At 43.2% G+C, this 17,815-nt stretch overlaps 1 protein-coding gene across 3 annotated transcripts; it reads left to right on the top strand.

Annotated features, from left to right (window-relative positions):
- The first annotated feature begins 633 nt into the window (after positions 1-633).
- On the top strand, positions 634-12,527 carry LOC119915425. 3 transcript variants are annotated; one of them, XM_038734958.1, is made up of 5 exons: positions 634-1,287; positions 2,781-2,941; positions 4,115-4,357; positions 7,554-7,772; positions 12,201-12,527. In XM_038734958.1, the coding sequence occupies exons 2-5, from the start codon at positions 2,826-2,828 to the stop codon at positions 12,229-12,231; spliced, it is 609 nt and encodes a 202-aa protein (XP_038590886.1). In that variant the 5' UTR covers positions 634-1,287; positions 2,781-2,825; the 3' UTR covers positions 12,232-12,527. The 3 variants fall into 3 exon arrangements, with proteins under 3 accessions (XP_038590886.1, XP_038590884.1, XP_038590885.1); XM_038734956.1 differs by having other exon boundaries at positions 2,814-2,941; XM_038734957.1 differs by having other exon boundaries at positions 635-1,093; positions 2,814-2,941; positions 12,201-12,523.
- Positions 12,528-17,815: the final 5,288 nt, after the last annotated feature.

Genomic DNA, 17,815 nt, shown 5'->3' on the forward strand with positions numbered 1-17,815 from the left:
ATTAAAACTACTCTTGTCAAAAGTAAAGTACTTCAGATTTGTTCTTAAGTCCAGTACATATTCAGACAAACATGGCAGTAACAACAAAACCTGCAGGCAGAAAGGTAAAAACCCAACATGTTTATTTGAGATGGTGAAGACACCGTAGGATCCTCACAGGGTGATTATTTCTGCTGAGGCCCGGCTGTTTGTCCCAACGGCAGATAATTACAGCAGAAACGACATAAACAGCCTCCTTCCTGTCTGCACTTATCTCTGTGCTTCAGCGTGAACATCAAGGCCTTCGGCTTTATCGTCCAGTTCAGAAAGAACCTCTAAAAACCCTGTGGAGACGTTTTCAGGTCTCATCTGAGCAGATCACTCTTTAGATACTTAACTCCTCTTTGGGAGATGTTCTGCGTTTCAAAGCCTCCTTTCCTTCTTTCCTTTTTTAATTTTTCCTCCTTTCTGTCCTTCCTCCTTCCCCCTTTCCTCCCTCCTCCTTTACTTCTTTAGTTCACTTTGCATGTTTCATGCTTTCTTTGTTTCTTCCTTCCTTCTGTCCTTCCTCTTTTCTTTTTCCTCCCTCCATTCTTTCCTTTGTCTTTTCATTTCTCCTCCCTTCCCTTGTCCTTTCTCCTTGCCTTTTTCTCCCTTCCTTCTGTCCCTCCTCCTTCCCTTTTTATTCTCTCTCTTCCTTCTTCCCTCTCTTTTCCTCTTCTTTCTGCCTGTCCTACTTCCTTCCTCTTCCTTTATTCCCTTCTTCGAGTGTATGTCCAGAATTAGAGATACAGATTGCATTTGTTTCCTCTGCAGGCTCTGACCACCTCTCCCTCTCTCCCCCCGGGTTAATTGACAGCTGCAGAGTGTGAGTCAGCTGAGTGTTGAGGCTCGGCCCTCCCAGATGTGGGGCTGGGCGTCTGTGCGGTGAGTCCACCGCAGTGAAATCTGAGTCCTCCGGCCTGGCTGCTTGTATTTTGGGATGTTTTACACGGGGCAGGACAAAGACACGTTTCCAGGCGGCAGCGCAGTCTGAGCAGATGTTTCTGCTCTGGGAAAAGCAGAAGAAGAAGAAGCGACCTTGTTTCTGCAGAAGAAGGAAGAGTGAAAGACGGTAAAGTTGTGCTGAGTGTTGCCTCTGCAGAGCCACAGATTACTGCAGCTGCGGAGGGGAAGCGCAGCTGACTGAAAAGCGAAACCGAGGATACATTTAGAGGATAAAGATGTTTCTTTTGTGGATAAAAATGCGCCCCGTAGGTTTGAAGGTTTGCTGACATGAACTTTGACTGGGAGCAGAGCTGCGTTCACGTGAGTTTCTACCTTTACTGGCTCACCGGGTGTTTCAATGACAACAGTGACCACGTGTGGTCGCACAGGCAGGGTGGACAGTCTGGGTAATTAGTCCAATTAGTACTCTCACTTTTAAATTACAGATAAAGACTTCAAATATAAGTTACATGTTCGGGGTAACTTAACAGTTTAACCTCTTTCTTCTGTACTTCTGTTTAGTTAACCAGCTAACAAGCTAATGTTCCCAACTAGTTAACCAGCTAACAAGCTAATGTTCCCAACTAGTTAACCAGCTGACAAGCTAATGTTCCAACTAGTTAACCAGCTGACAAGCTAATGTTCCAACTAGTTAACCAGCTGACAAGCTAATGTTCCAACTAGTTAACCAGCTAACAAGCTACTGTTCCCAACTAGTTAACCAGCTAACAAGCTAATGTTCCCAACTAGTTAACCAGCTAACAAGCTAATGTTCCCAACTAGTTAACCACTAACAAGCTAATGTTCCCAACTAGTTAATCAACTGACAAGCTAATGTTCCCAACTAGTTAATCAACTGACAAGCTAATGTTCCCAACTAGTTAATCAACTGACAAGCTAATGTTCCAACTAGCTAATCAACTGACAAGCTAATGTTCCCAACTAGCTAATCAACTGACAAGCTAATGTTCCCAACTAGCTAATCAACTGACAAGCTAATGTTCCCAACTAGCTAATCAACTGACAAGCTAATGTTGAAGATAGATACCAACTACTAACAAGCTACTTTTTCAAGCTAGCTAAACGAGTTAACAAGTTACTTAGCAAGCAAATGTTACTTGAAATGTAGTCATAACGTGAGGTGGTGATGGGGCGGTGGATAAGAAACATGCCTTTGGTGTGAGAGACCCGGGTTCAAGTCCCCTGAGCAAGACACTTAACCCCTAGTTGCTCCAGAGGCGTGCAACCTCTGACATGTACAGCATTTGTAAATCGCTTTGGATGGAAGTGTCAGCTAAATGAATAAATGTAAATGTCACAAACTAACAAGTTGGTATGTTGCCAGCTAACGCTAGCTAGGAACAGACTAACAAGCTAATGTTACTAGAAAGCTAGCTAATAACTAAGTAGCTGAAATTGTGAGCTAGCAAACCAAATATTGAACTGACCAATTAGTAAGCTAATATTACCAGCTAGTTAACTAACAAGCAAATTTGAATAGAAAGCTAGAAAATAAGTTAATATTTTGAGCTATTTTGCTAAATACAAATAAGGAAATGCCACCAGCTAGTTAACCACAGTTAATAAGCTACTGTTACAGCCAAATACATACAACTAACAAGATAATGATGTCAATTAGCTAGCTAACAAACAAACTAAAATCACTGTCTAGTTAACCAACTAAGCTAAAGTTAAGCTAAGTTACCAACCAAAAAAGTATATGTTAAAGAAACTAGCTTAGTGACTCTGTGGAGGCAACAGACTTGACCGTAGAAGCTGGACCTTTTGTGCGACCCCTGTATTTTTGTGTTCAGATCGTTAGCTGACCCGCTCCTGATTCCCTGCAGATATGGCTGAAGATGTCTGTGGATTCTGATAACGCCTGTGTTTTGCTGTCACCGCGAGACTCCAGGTCCTCCTGCGTCTTCCGCACCGCAGACGAGAAAGATGACCTCCCAGAAGTGGGAGAGGAGAGGTAGCTCACTCCGAATACTCTGCAATATATTTTAATATTCCAAGTTATCATTATTTTTTTACTTCTCCTACTTTTCTGCTGCTCGCCACACTTTGTTTTTATCTTTTTATTTATTTTTTAATTTCTGGAAATCACAAGAATTTGCAATTAATTATGGAACTTGAGTAGGGAAGCAAGGCCGCCTTTGTAGTTTCACATGGTAAAGTTGTATACTGAAATCTCAGGTAGCTGTTTGGGCTGATTGAGCTTCAGGACATTCATGATGTGAGATGAGGATTTTCTAAACATAGCAAACATCCGCTGGCTGTGACTTGTGAAGCTTTGCTGTATCTTTTTAAAAGGTTTTCATACTGTTGGATTTGAAGAAGTGTCTTGCACTCGCTTTCGTTTGAATTTCTTTGCCATTTAATATTCTGAACAATTAATTGATTGTTCAGAAACAGAGAATTCAGTCCGGACTAAGGTGATCCAGGCATGTTTGGCGGTATGTCTCTGTACTGGGAGAGAGCAACATCAATAACAGAAATTACATCGATTCGTCAGGAACAGATGCTCAATTAGTTATTCGTCAGGCCCCCTGTTACTATAGACCCCGATAACATTTTGTAATTATATTTTTTTTTACTGTGAGCGGTCAAATCCTACATGAACAGTTTTGGTTATTTTGTTTTTTTTGTCAGTGTTATTCCCATTGTTTTAAACATGTTTAACTTTGATGTTGCTTCTTCAGTCATGAATATTTAACACCTTTTTCAAGTTTAAAGTAGTTGTGAATATTAACATATCGTCACCTCATAAGCTGATAAGTTAAAATCAAACAGCTGTTACTGTATATTTCAACCTCCAGCAGCTACAGAGCAACCTGCTGCTTCACGGTGAGTCGTGTGAAGGTGAGTCCAGTATTCTCTCTCTGTTAGCTTTGCTTTTTACAGCTTCTTCTCTGGAAACGGCGCCATGAGAGTTAAGAGAGTTATCGTGACCTCTGATCTCTAGGAGGAGTCTTAAGGTGAACCCTGAAGCAGAGATGCAGAATCGTCATTATATCCTCTCTCTTTTATATCCTTGTTGTCTTTTCTTCTTTCTCTTGTTTTAAGAAGTGCTGCGATGGCCGAAGCTCACTACCTGCAGCTCTGGTTTGTAGTGGGAATGATGAAGGTCTTTCTCCTCCTGCAGTGTCCTGGAGATGCTGAGCTACTCCAAGTTCTCCGACCTTGAGACATGGCTGTGTATGCCGTCCTCGCTGCTGCTGCCCAGGGCCCTGGACTCCACCCGCACCACCTCCTCCTCCTCCTCCTCCTCCTCACATACATCCAACCACTCTTCCAATTCCCCGCCAATCTCCTCCTCCTCCTCCCCGGCCTCCAACTCCCGTCGCTCCACCTGCAGCGAGTCAGGAGAGGCCGACACACCACTCAGGTAACGTCAAGCCTGTAGTTATCAAGTTCAAAGGTCAGCTAAAGGTGGTGTTACTACTTTTATTCCTTCAGTGTATATTTTAGGATTTACTGATTTTAATTTAGTTGGTTTCCATGAATTCCTGCAGACAGAATCTCCTCAGGAGGGTTTGGTATCAAGAACCTGTTCCAAGTTGGAACTGTTACCAAATTTCAAAGAAGCGTAGATTCGTTAAGACCCGTGCGTTTGGATCCTGCTCCTCGGTTCTTAACTTCCTGCATATCTCAGCTCCTGACTGAACTGCAGTGAGCATTTTACCATCCATCAAAGTGTCTCTGATCTGCCAGCAGCTGCTACGCCGACCGAACATCACCTCATGTGTTATGTCAACAAAGCCTGAAGAAGAGTCCTTCTGGTTCTCTCCACTGTGACGAAGCCTTTTTCATGAAATGGTGGAAGATGATGCTTCTGATGGCCACCAGATGTTTACGTGGGGAGACTAAAGCTTCGCTGCACCAGTTACCTAAACAAGTGCTGTTTTGAATCTGAGGTCAGTTCAGAAACTTGTCCTCCTGCAGCCAGCAGAAACATTGTTCCTCAGCTCATAAAGTATTTGTCTGGCACCATGCTGATGGCAGTTATGTAGAGAAAGATAAGCCAAGAGCCTGCAGGGAGCCTGAGGGGAAACACTGCTGTTTATACATGTGGAGGAAATGTACTGCTAATATAAGGAAGCGTAGTCATTATGGCTTTTGCTGTGTAGGTGGAGGGATGGAGATTGTATAGGAACAGATTTATCTTCCCCTCAATCCGTTGCTGGGTTATGAAAAAGCAACGGATTAAAGGAAAGTTTGAAGCTGCGTTTAGGCATGAAAGTCCTCAGAAAGGCTGTTCCAGTCGACCAGGAGCATCACACAAACGCAACTCCTTCAATCTTAGAAGTGATCTTCAGCACAGGAGAGGCTCAGAGGTTTCAAAGGGACGTAAGTATTTTTTTAACCTGGACGTAATGATGACATTTTTTGAAACTGGTCCAGTGGCGAGCGAGCGAGCTGCAGCTGGCGCAAGTCAAAGTACGTCCACTAAAGCGCTCGTTTTGCCGCTGACAGGCTCAGATAGTTGTTACGAGTGTCTGACAACATTATGGAAGGGATCCCTACAGAGAGGGAGCTTTTTTAAAGAGGATCCTTTTTGTTAACCTGGAACACTTTGTCAAAGCCACCAGACTAAAATAGTAATTTTACCTCGCAGGACAGAACAGTCTGTCAGCCAGTGTGTTTGTAGTGTGACTTTGTTGTTTTTGTTTGTTGTTGTGTGCTCTTTCTGTTTTAAAGGGTTAAAAGACACAAACAAACTACCCAAAACAAAGTCTGGTGGCTTTGACGAGAGCGATTATAGCGTCCTGACTCTCTTTGGTTCTCTGTGGTACAGCTGCAGTACTAACTGTGATGCGCTAGCGGAGAAAGCTCTCTTTGGCGCTCCTGTAGACATTTAAGAGCTGAGGAGGGAGTTTGGAGTTTCCTGAAGAAGAAGAAAGTCTCCGCTGAGCCCTCTTCAGCTGGCGGGAGGTGTTTAGGGTCCACGTCAGGTCCTTTTGTTATGTGAAGTCCCAGACATTTATGTGGAGGGCGGGAGTTGTTGTTTTCCTGGATCTCCTGAAGTCCACGACAATCTGGTTTTATTTCAGGCGTGTCTGACTTGCTTTGGAAGGCCAGTTAGTGCTCTACATACACGGGAGAGACGTAACGTATTCTCTTGTTCTCTGGCTGACTGAACTGTAGCTCTGGTCCTCTAAAGACGAAGAGAAGTCCAGTTTAGTGACATGCTACTGGATCCAGTACACGTCTTTTCAGGTCAGTGGAGAGCTGAACCATCTTTTTGCCAGCCTGGATGCTACAGTATGCCTGCCCAAATGAAAGAGGAGAGTGTTCAGACATTTCCCAGCTCAGGAAGATAAGAGATGCTCAGAAATGCTGCCATCCTTCACACTTTCCCGTAGGTGGTGCAGTTTGAAGCGGAGCTGCTGTGGCACATGTAGATGTTGGCAGAATCTGCACGGACATGTTGGATTTACCTACAACAAGTAAATGCAGCGTTACTCCCCCCCCCCCCCCCTCCCTGGTTCAGCTGAAGGTTTCATTTCATTTGACACAAAGGCCTTCGCTGGATAAACTGTGATATCTGAAGCGCACACACACACACACACACACACACACACACACACACAGGTAAGCCAACACCATGTTCAGGCATTGAACACTTGAGAGGACCTTTTCCTTCAGCTGTGGACCTCCACACAGTCTTGTGTGATTATGTTTCCTCCTTGGACCCTGAAACCCTTTTTACTTCTCACGTACAACTCGCCTGTTTCGATCACGTGCCACAAAAAGACCGAAACAAGACAGTGGCGGGGACGTTAACGCTGGCGTGATGCCGGCGAAGCGCGTCGAATCATAGATGTGGACTTGGGCTCAGCTGCTGGACTTTGTGTTGCGGAGGAAGAACAAGGGGATCCGTGGGGCCAGGGGATCGTGGCGGAGCCGCAGCTACGTCGTCTCGGAGGACAGGTATCAGGATAACGCGGCCGCTGGACGTGCATGTATTAACTTTATTGACACTAGGAGGATGCTTCATGAACACACTGTACGTACAGTAGCAGCCATTTTCCCGTCGCGCTGTAAACCTGATTCCCAGGATCAGGTTCACTGTTTAATTAATCACAAAGCTCTTCAGAAAAGCTGAAAGAAGAGCTGCAAAATCTTTGTGCTGAAAGTTTCCTCTTGACCTTGAACCCCGTTTAATATTTGTCCAGGAGCTTCAGATCAAATCACATGATCTCCATCAGCAGGTGGGGTTTGCCCCTGTTGTTAAATATCCGCCTTAAGGCCGACGTGGACGCAACCGATCCAGCGTTTCCTCTCCCAATACCAAGTGTCTGCAGATGATTGCTGCTACAGTCATATCTCGATGTCGCGGCGTTTAGAATAAAAACCACCACAGCTTCCTAAAGGCCGAGGAGACGTCTTTAAAAGAGTCTTGATTTGTTTAACCAGCGAGATTTGATTTACTGTCGCATGAAACTGGGAGAGGTGGCGTCGCCTCACTGGAGGAGCTGAAACCAGAGAGTATTTGGCGTTTATTCAGCAGCCGTCCTGAAGGTCAAAGACAACAATCTGATGGTTGTGATGTCACTGACTTCTTTGTTCGATCCCTGCAGGTCACCAGGGGGGGGACTCCACCTTCCTCACCCCCGCGCTGGCGAAGGAGATGCCCTTTCTGGCCACGTCCCTCCTCCCCGTCCTCTCCTCCACGCCTGCCGCCGCCGTGCAGAGCTCAGGGACGTCAGCCAAAGACTCCGCCTCCCAGAGCGGCGTCAGCATCAGGAAGCGGCGGCGGCTCGCTGCCAGTCCTGGAGGACTCCACTGGAACTCTGCAGGTAAGAACCGACTGCGGGGCGTCGCCGTCTACAGCCAATCACAGACAACGGTGACAGAGGAGGGGTTTTGGCTCTGTTCAATCAGCCCTCACGGCGATGTGACATCAGCACGCCATCTTGCTTCTCTTCTTAGAAAACGGCCAACAGACGCCTCAGAAATCAGACCAAACAATCTTTGGTTGGTTCCTGTCACTCAGAACTTTTAAAAACTTAGATTTGAATACAAATTCAGTTTCTGTTTCCGCCATCTTGTCAGGTTTTGGTGACCTTCAAACTTACCGTGACGAGGGCAGTTTAAAGGCATCTTACCAGACAGGAAAAGGTCGTTGGATCGGTTTCGAACAGCATTCGATGCCTCGCCGTCCTGTTAGACAGCATTTTTGGCTGTTTGGCACACAGCCAGAGACGGTGTAAAAGAAATGGACCTAACCGCCATGACATCACCCGGGCTGCTGTTTTAGAAGTATCCAGTTTGACATTTTGGCCGTCGCCATCTTGATTTTTTTAGTTATTTTTTCTTTCTGCAACCAGACACTGATCGTGACCATATTTAGATGAGAGGGTGGAGCTAGCTAGCATCTGTAATTTATGTTAATTATGAAATTAGCTGGGATGCTAATTTTAGCTGGCGGCAAACAAAACGTACCTCCACGTTCAGATATATCAGAAACACCGCTTATATTATAGTTCAGCAGCCTCCACATGAACCTGTTACCTCTCAACTCTGAGCTCCTGAACCTACAGTCGGGCGTGAGGTGGTGGACGTGCCGTCATGTCAGGAATGTTTCTGACTCTTGTTTACACTTCCTGTGTTAGCAGAGCGTCCTTTAGCTCCACCCTTCTGGAGAATGATAACGAGCTTCCTGTAGAGCAGATTACAGATTACAGGCTCATCGTCTCCGTCTCTGTTGCTCAGTGTTGTTAAAATCATAAACTACATCAACCTTTTTTAGCTCGTGACCTTTTAAACAAAGCACCACAGGCTGCAAACTGCGCCCGTGTTAACCACCGAGTGGATTTCCCTCTCAGACTGTCTCATCTGATTAATCTTCAGAGGGCTGAAGGCTGCTTTGAAATAGGGCTGGGCGATTCATCCACTTTTATGTACAATCACTGATTCTGGCTGCCAGCGATTTATGAAAACAAGATAAAACCATTATTGTGCTGCACACCGTTCCCCAGAGATGCTCTGGTTTTGTCTTGTGTCATAAATCCAGCGCCCCCCTTGCCTTTACGGCGTTGGCCCCGCCCCTCCCTAAAAGCCCAAACTCCCTCTCAGCCAGGCTGTGATGTTGAGATGATGTTATAACTAAAGCTGCAACTAACTCTGATTTTCATTATCGATTTTACCTGTAGATAATTTTCTGGATTAATCGATTAGTTGTTTGCTCAATAAAATGACAGAAAATGGTGAAAAATGTTTATCAGGGTTTCCCAAAAGCCCAAGGTGACGTCCCGCAATACCTCAGTCCAAAAGATATTCAGTTTAATGTCGTGTAGGAGCAAAGAAACCAGAAAATATTCACATCTGAGGAGCCAGAATCAGAGTTTTTGTTTTCTTAAAAAATTATTAATAGATTATCAAACTGGATTAATTCTGACTAATTTAATAGAAGACTAATATAATAAGCGTTGCAGCTCTAGTTATAATGCTGTGGTTAACTTAAGCCTACAGCAGAAATTCATAGCTTGAAAAATAAACATCATTTATCCTTTCAAACTAACGCTGGCCGAACATTAAAGGGTAACCGGGCCGATCTTCCCTTCAGTAGAGGGAGCGAGGCTGTTCAGAACAGATTATTGGATGATCATGTAGTTTGAGGGGTGTTACCTCTGGCGTAAGTACAGTCATTTGAAGATAAAGACGGGGTTTTTGGATTAAAGAGCAGCGGACCACGATCCACCCGGCCCAAACAACCGGACCAGACGCCACGTGGGTCACAGGAGAGGAAAGAGAGCCAGGTGAGGAGCCATGCTGGCCCAGCTTGGACTTAATTCTGCTCATGAGGAGTCGGTCTGGACAAAATTAGACTCATATTGATCAAACAACGGAATTCAGAGACGTCTGCGCCCCCATCTTTACAGAGACCTGGACCCCATCACCATCCCGGATCAAGCAGGTGGTCCGCGTTCCAAGCCGTCAGCGCAAGAGCTCTCAGGTCTCTGTGCTGTAGCTGTGCTGTTCGGCATGTTTGTGTGTTTTTTTTTATTTTTTATAACGAAGTCTCGTGAAGATTAAATCCATAACTGCTGCTAAACGGGCAGCAGCGTCCCGACCGAGCGGAGCAACGCAGAGCTCCAAGAAGTCAAGTGCAGTGCGGGCTTGTTGTGGCTGCAGCGCTGGTTTTCAGCCTGATTTCTTGGATGTGTCTGGATGTGAGTTGGATGCTGACCGGTGTCCAGCAGAGGGAGCTGTGACTCCAGCTGTGTGAGGAAGGAGTCGGTCCTGGTCTGAGCCTTCATGATCTGACCCAGACACACTGCCCTGTCTGCCCTTTATCTCAGTGTGTATATATATTAAAACTATTATCAGTGGGAACTTTGGCTCAATGATTCAAGCTAAATGCATAAAGTCAGACAGATTTTAAGAGTAAATGTTTTTTAAACTTACGACTAAATTATTAAGAATTTAAATATTTATTGAGATGACTCTGTTTCTTAAAATGTATTAATTCCTCTCTCTGTCTCTAATGGCTGCCTGACGGATGAAGTGCCGTCAGTTTAGTTTGGTCAACGTCAGATATAACTTTAAAAAATGTCTTTTTTCAGCAGAAATCTCCACCTATGAATACTCTTTTAGCTGTTTTAGTCTAATAAATAATCCAAAATAAACTCAAGATGTCAGAAAGGAGATAATCTTTGATCTGTTTTCCTTATCAAACAGAAAAACACAACCGTACAGCTTCTGAACTCAAATTTCACTCCTTCACCAAACTAATGACTCTGAACTGAACTAAAAAACCCTGAAGTCTTTCCACGGTTCCAACAACCACCAGCTCCGCTTCAGTGTGTAAATAAACCTTTAAATCTGCGAGTGAGAAGTGAAAATATTCTGCGTCTCAGTTCATTGCATCTTTTAAAGCTCCCCTGTGGGTTTGACTGCATGTCTGTGTTCAATGGGTTTCCTCTTCAGGGCATCATTCACTGTCAGAACTCAACAGAATATCTTTTATAGACACAAAATGACCCGATCGGGTCATGTTACTGTTACTCTCTCTGCTGGTCATTGAAGCTGGAGATGATTTGATCAAAGTTTAAAGCTCAGCAGGTGAAACAACATGAATCATAAAACAGTGAGAAGAAATGATTTTGTCCTAAACTATTTAAATAAAATCTGCAGAGAAGATGTTCACTACTGTAAATGTTTACTTTCAGCAGAGATAGAAGGAGAAGCTCAATGTTTTATTGCACGTACAGAGCAATAAAACATTAAAAGGACTAAAAGCCTTCAGGGAGACTTTTACTTTTCTACTTCTGCACAAAAACACGTCAGAATAAAATGCTTCATTTCAATGTTTCAGTCGCCGTGTGGAGGGAAATACTGAAGTGTCGACAGTTTGGTGGTGTTTTATTTTACGTGTGATCAGCGAGAATTTCAGTTTACTACTCAGACCATTTTTAGTTGGTACTCTACGCCGTACCCTGCCACAAAAGCTGTGACCAATGAAGAAGAAGAAGCTCTACACACTGGAACCCACCGCGTAACGGCGTCAGTTGGCGGCGTAACTGCAGAGGTAACTCCTCATGTAGTTTTAATGCAGCAGCTCAGGTAGTCAGCTGGCCAGCAGCCGACACCTGATCGCTCACACACACACCCTGAATGAATGGGAACGTGAAACCAGCAGAACAAGATGGAGGTTCTGTGTTGAAGCTACACAGCGAAGCTCAAGTTTGACGTTTTGAAACCCGTTCTGTCGTCAGCGCCCGTCTCTCCAACCTGCTGCTGCTTTTCACTTTCATATTTTAAATCTCATCTGACTGACCGTTTCTGTCTCTGCTTTACCAAAGTAGAATCCGTCTCTATGAATACTACTATGTTATTATGTGGACATGAACCAATGTTCAAAGCATCTCTCGGTATTTCAGTTCTGTATTATCACACGTTATTTCATGGTGTCGAATAGAAAGGGATTCTTTATTACTAAGTTTTTATTGACGTTCTATTCAGAGTTATTGGACAGGAACAGATTTGATTAATATCATGACAGGATTTTGCTGAAATGTGATAAATAATAATCTTTAATTATCACCTGGCTGTATTAAAACATGAAAGAAATGGATGTAAGTCCATTTGCCTATAATCACATGCAGGTTTCAAATCTGCTCACTAGCATGAAGAAGATTCTTAACGCGGGTTGCTGCTGTACTTTCTGTGTACTTGTACAGGTGTACAATTACAGCAGAGCGTCTCTGGTTTCTGCCATCCAGGTTCGGTGCAGCGCGACTTCTGGTCACCTGATCCGTCTCCCGTGTCGGGGGTGAGCGCGGCGGCTGCTGCAGGAGGTAGGGGTGCGAGGAGCCTCCCCCCGGCCGGAGGAGGTGGGGCGGCGTGGGCCAGCGACCGGGCGGCCCTGAGGAAGACGGTTTCGGCTGACGGAGAGCAGCCACACCTGAGACTGCTGAGTCGGCTGGAGAGAGGCAGGAGGAAGCTCCGCAACATCCACGTGAGTCTCTCCCACTTTGTTACTGTTTATTATTTATTTCAAATGTCCCCCCAGTGACCGTTCGATCATACTGAGTGTGTTTGGCTAATGTTTGTGATAAGACTCGAATGTTGCTGCCATCTTTGTTGTAGTCCAAACATGAATGCATTGACCTCGCTTCGCCCCAGATTACGCAAATAACGATTATTTTGATTATCGACTAATCTGACCAATTGGTAAGTCTGTAAGATCCAAGTCTTCAAATTGCTTCTTTGGTCCAACCAACAGTCCAAAACCCAAAGACTCTTCATTTACTTTCATAAATGACAAAGAATAGCAGCAATTCCTCAATTTAAGGAGATGAAATCAGATAATTTTTCATATTGTTGCTTAAAAAATGCCTGAAACATAATTGATTATCAAAATAGCTGTTGAATAATTGAATATTCGTCTAATCGTTGCAGCTCTACTTACATGTGTTGAGATGTTTAATAGGATATGGTGGGATACGAGGTGATGATCCACTGGATACTCAGATCAAGTGGATTTTTAAAACCCAAAATTTCAATTAAAAAGTTAATTCAATAAAAGACATTAACCGGTAAATGGCTCCGCTCATCTTCACGTCTTTCCATTGTAAGTAAAGAACATGTCACATGTTGCCAGGGACGACACAAAAAGTAAACAGCAACCAGCACAGGTTTCCTCCACCTCGTTCACTCTGCTGTTCACTTCCTGCCTCGTTCTGAATGTCAAGCGGCTTCAGAGTCACGTGAAAACAGAAGAAGACAGAAGCAGCCCATGCTGTCCACCTGTCCCTGTCAGCAGACATATTACTCCTTCATTGATTGATAGATGAATTTACTGGGAGAGCTCGTGTCATTACTGGTTTTTATCTGCCTTAATTAGAGACTTGTTTTTGTGTTTTTTGCGCTTGACAGAATCAACAGTTTACCACCTGGGTTCAGGATTAATAATGTTTGTCCTTTAATAAATGTTGTTATTCAGTTTGCATTGTCACTTGATTTGAAGTGTTTTTCAAAGCGGGGTTGTTCCCTGCTTGACCCTCTGTGGTTAAACTCTCCGTGTCGTTGCTTTGTTTTCTGCTCTGTTGTGCAGCTCTGAGAGCTCGGACTGATTGAACCTCTCGTGTCCGCGGTGAGTCACAGGCTGACACACAGCCCGTCATGCTGCGCTACAGATGGACCAACAAACCAGCTCAAATTAGCTGCTTTCACCACATTCACAACTTTAAACTGTAAAGAAGAAGAAGAAGGTGTCGGAACTGAAAGACGGAGATCCAAAGGATTTGACGTCAGAACTGCTGAACCTCCTCATTACTGCAGTAGATTTATTTCAACCCGTTAGCTTGAGGTTGCAGGTTAATCATCTCGTTATCTCAAAAAAATACCAGGTGTTTTTCTCAAGCGAATGGGAGACGTATCCCTCATTAACTGGAGCAGTATGCTCTTAACGACATCAGAAGTGCGTTCTGGTGCGGCTGAAGACTAATTGAATGATCTTGTTATTTCTGGACGGCTGTGTTCGTCTTCTCATAATAATGCAGTAATCATCTTGTTACCTTGAGAAAACAACCTTTAGACTTTCCAACATAATTATCCCGTTACTGGTGATGAAATTAAATTATTGCAGCCCCTGCTGTTCTCACCTCGTGTACCAGGACAGTCTCTTCAGAGAGCTGCAGTAGATATTAAGTCCTTAAGTTTTGTGACATCTGTAGATGAAGAGGCTGCAGAGGAAAACAGCTCCTCTGTGAGTGATTCACATTGTTGCAATGAGATATCGCCGCTCCGGATCGAGAGTCTAAGGACAGAGGCTGTCGTACATTATACAGATTAATATATCTGCAAGCTGCGATTTTGCGGCTTCAAACGTTTGTGCGCCATAGCGATTTCAAAATAATTTCAAACCTCGGGCAAACGGTTTCTGATTTATTGTGCGATATGTGTCATTTTTTGTATTTGTTGCGCCTCCTAGTTGCTGATATGAGTGAAAGTTAACAAGCTGTGTCTCACGCACAAACTGTTGCTGATATTCGTCCATGTATGTCCTGAGCCACGCCCCCCTCTCAAAGTTTATTGCTCAATATCTTGGAAAACTAAATGAGACATCAACAAGATTTTTATAGCTTATAATAAACCTGAAAATGTGGTGGCCGTTGGAGGCACGGGCTTGGAGGAGATGTCAAAAATATATATATATTTTTAATTCAAAACGGTGTAAATGAATGGCATCATGATCAACATGATTACAAATGTGATGACATGTTTGGAGAGACAAAATGTGCAAGATAAATACATCCCTGTTTGTTTGTCTGAACGTCAGCTCCCAGCGGCTCATCGCACACTCGCTGATGAATCAGTGATGAAGCTGTGATGTGGGCCGGACGGATGCATCTGCTGTCTGAGTTAACTAGCGGTTGGGTTCCTTTTTAAGGGAGGATATGATTTCATTTTTGTGAGTCTTTGAAGGTCAAATCCATTTTCGTCTTCTGTAATGTAATAAAAAGGGTCTCATTTTGTAGTTCTACGCTGGAAGAGTCGTTGATGCTGCAGTCATCGTGGCTCATCGTGGTGTGATGTGACCTCGGCCTAACATGGCTACACAGAAAACCTGATCCTATAAAGCCTCCGAAACACACGCATGAAACTGCGTCAGTGTTAGCAGCTGGATGTGGAAAACTCTAGCATGCGTTGCTGCCTTCAAAACAGCGCTAATCAATATTTCTATGGATCCAAAGACTGTGTTTAGTATGAAAGGTGTCGCTCAAACCCACAGAGGCTTTTTAGCAAGTTTAAAGGCTTCTCGTTTGTGTTGGGCTGTTTTCTGTCGCTGTGGTCAGAGGAGCCTTCATCACTGATTTAATTATTGTTAATCAGTGATGAACAGACCATTACACTGTGCGCACAATTATTACACAAGTGAGTATTTTGTAGGGGTGTGCATCTTCACTGGTCTCACGATTGAATTAGATTATGATTATCAGGTCAATGATTCGATACGATATCGTGATGCATCACAATGCAGCACCTCAAGGGTGGGAACGTCTATGCACCTCATTACTATTATAAGGCTACGATGCAACTGTAAAACGAAAAGGATAAAAATGTATTTTTCTGTGTGACTACTTGGTACTTAAAGTATTTAACAATCCAAACAAGTAGGTAGTAATAAAATGCAGATATTTAATGTTACTTCATATAAATGTAGCTTACATTGCAGCGTTATGTCATTACAGCATTAATTATTACAGCGTTATTATGACATTATTACAGCGTTATTACAGGGTTATGATGTTATTAAAGGGTTATTACAGGGTTATTACAGGATTATGACGATATTACGGCGTTATTATGACATTATTACAGGGTTATTATAGCGTTATGGCGTTATTACAGGGTTATGACAGCGTTATTACAGGGTTATGACGTTATTACAGCGTTATTACAGGGTTATGACGTTATTACAGCGTTATTACAGGGTTATTATAGCGCTATGACGTTAATACAGCGTTATTACTGGGTTATTATAGCGTTATGACGTTAATACAGCGTTATTACAGGGTTATTATAGCGTTATGACGTTAATACAGGGTTATGACAGCGTTATTACTGGGTTATTATAGCGTTATGACGTTAATACAGCGTTATTACAGGGTTATTATAGCGTTATGACGTTAATACAGCGTTATCACAGGGTTATTACAGGATTATGACGTTGTTATAGCGTTATTATGACGTTATTACAGGGTTATGACAGCGTTATTACAGGGTTATTACAGGGTTATGTTGTTATTACATGGTTATTACATTATTACAGCGTTATTACAGCGTTATTACGATGTTATGACGTTATTACAGCGTTATTACAGGGTTATGACGTTAATACAGGGTTATGACAGCGTTATTACAGCGTTATTACAGGGTTATGACGTTAATACAGGGTTATGACAGCGTTATTACAGCTTTATTACAGGGTTATGACGTTAATACAGCGTTATTACAGGGTTATTATAGCGTTATGACGTTAATACAGCGTTATCACAGGGTTATTACAGGATTATGACGTTGTTATAGCGTTATTATGACGTTATTACAGGGTTATGACAGCGTTATTACAGGGTTATTACAGGGTTATGTTGTTATTACATGGTTATTACATTATTACAGCGTTATTACAGCGTTATTACGATGTTATGACGTTATTACAGCGTTATTACAGGGTTATGACGTTAATACAGGGTTATGACAGCGTTATTACAGCGTTATTACAGGGTTATGACGTTAATACAGGGTTATGACAGCGTTATTACAGCTTTATTACAGGGTTATGACGTTAATACAGCGTTATTACAGGGTTATGATGTTAATACAGTGTTATTACAGGGTTATGACGTTAATACAGGGTTATGACAGCGTTATTACAGGGTTATTACAGGGTTATGACATTAATACAGCGTTATTACAGGGTTATGACAGCATTATTACAGCGTTATTACAGGTTTATTACAGGGTTATGACGTTATGACAGCGTTATTACTGACCTCTGCTGCTGCTATTTTCATTTCTGAGGCTGCTGTTATTAGTCAGATGGAGGTAGAACTACATACTTTACACTCTCCAGCCAAACCTTGTTCTGTCCACCTTAATATATCTGTTCCTTTCTTGTCTCGTCTGGTGTAGTTACATGTTTGTGTCTCGTTCATTATTGTAATCTTGTACTGAGCACCGTGGGCCTTGAGAAACGGCATTTTGTTCATTTGTGTACTCGATATGTGGATAAATGTCAACAAACCTGAACTAGCAGCCAAACATCGTCCTGCTCAGCTTCCAGACAGCAGTCTGAAGAGGAGATGTTAACTGACCGCCTTCACTTTCCAGACAGACACGCTGTGACCTGCACTGCACATTTACAGCCAGACTGAAACGTAGCGCTCACATTGATTTTATTGATTATGTGAATGTTTAGTAGTAGCAGCAGTCAGTCAGTCAGTCAGCAGCTGCCGTTGTGTGCACCGCACAGAGCTGCACTTCCACATTTCCGAGTGGACATTATGTTATCAACTAACCTAAGAAAATCGATTATTGACGTTTGTGAATTGATTCAGAATCTTCCAAGATCAATTTTTTTCCACACCCTCATCATTGTTAACCTGTATAAAGTTGATGCCTACTGAAGTGTGAGGAGGGAGGGTGTGGCCTAAAGACATCAACACCTTTATATCAAGGTGTGCATGATTACTAGGCAGCTTGTTTTTTTTGCTTTTTTGTGCCTGTAACAGGTTTGCAAAGTGAAAAAGCCCAAAGGGAGTTCCCATCTCCCACAGAAAACTCTGCTCTGAACTGAAAACAGCTGGTTTGTAGTCCAGCCCTTCACTTC

This window comes from Micropterus salmoides, unplaced genomic scaffold (assembly GCF_014851395.1).
Source record: "Micropterus salmoides isolate LMB-PRFRI ecotype aquatic unplaced genomic scaffold, ASM1485139v1 Ms_hic_scaffold_21, whole genome shotgun sequence".
Lineage (NCBI taxonomy): Eukaryota > Metazoa > Chordata > Actinopteri > Centrarchiformes > Centrarchidae > Micropterus > Micropterus salmoides.

Excerpts from the sequence above, each read along its gene's own strand:
- LOC119915425 (XM_038734956.1), top strand. The coding sequence starts at position 1,255 with ATGAACTTTGACTGGGAGCAGAGCTGCGTTCAC. Across the intron at positions 2,942-4,114 it reads CCAGAAGTGGGAGAGGAGAG|TGTCCTGGAGATGCTGAGCT; the intron begins GTAGCTCACTCC and ends CTCCTCCTGCAG. Across the intron at positions 4,358-7,553 it reads GAGGCCGACACACCACTCAG|GTCACCAGGGGGGGGACTCC; the intron begins GTAACGTCAAGC and ends CGATCCCTGCAG.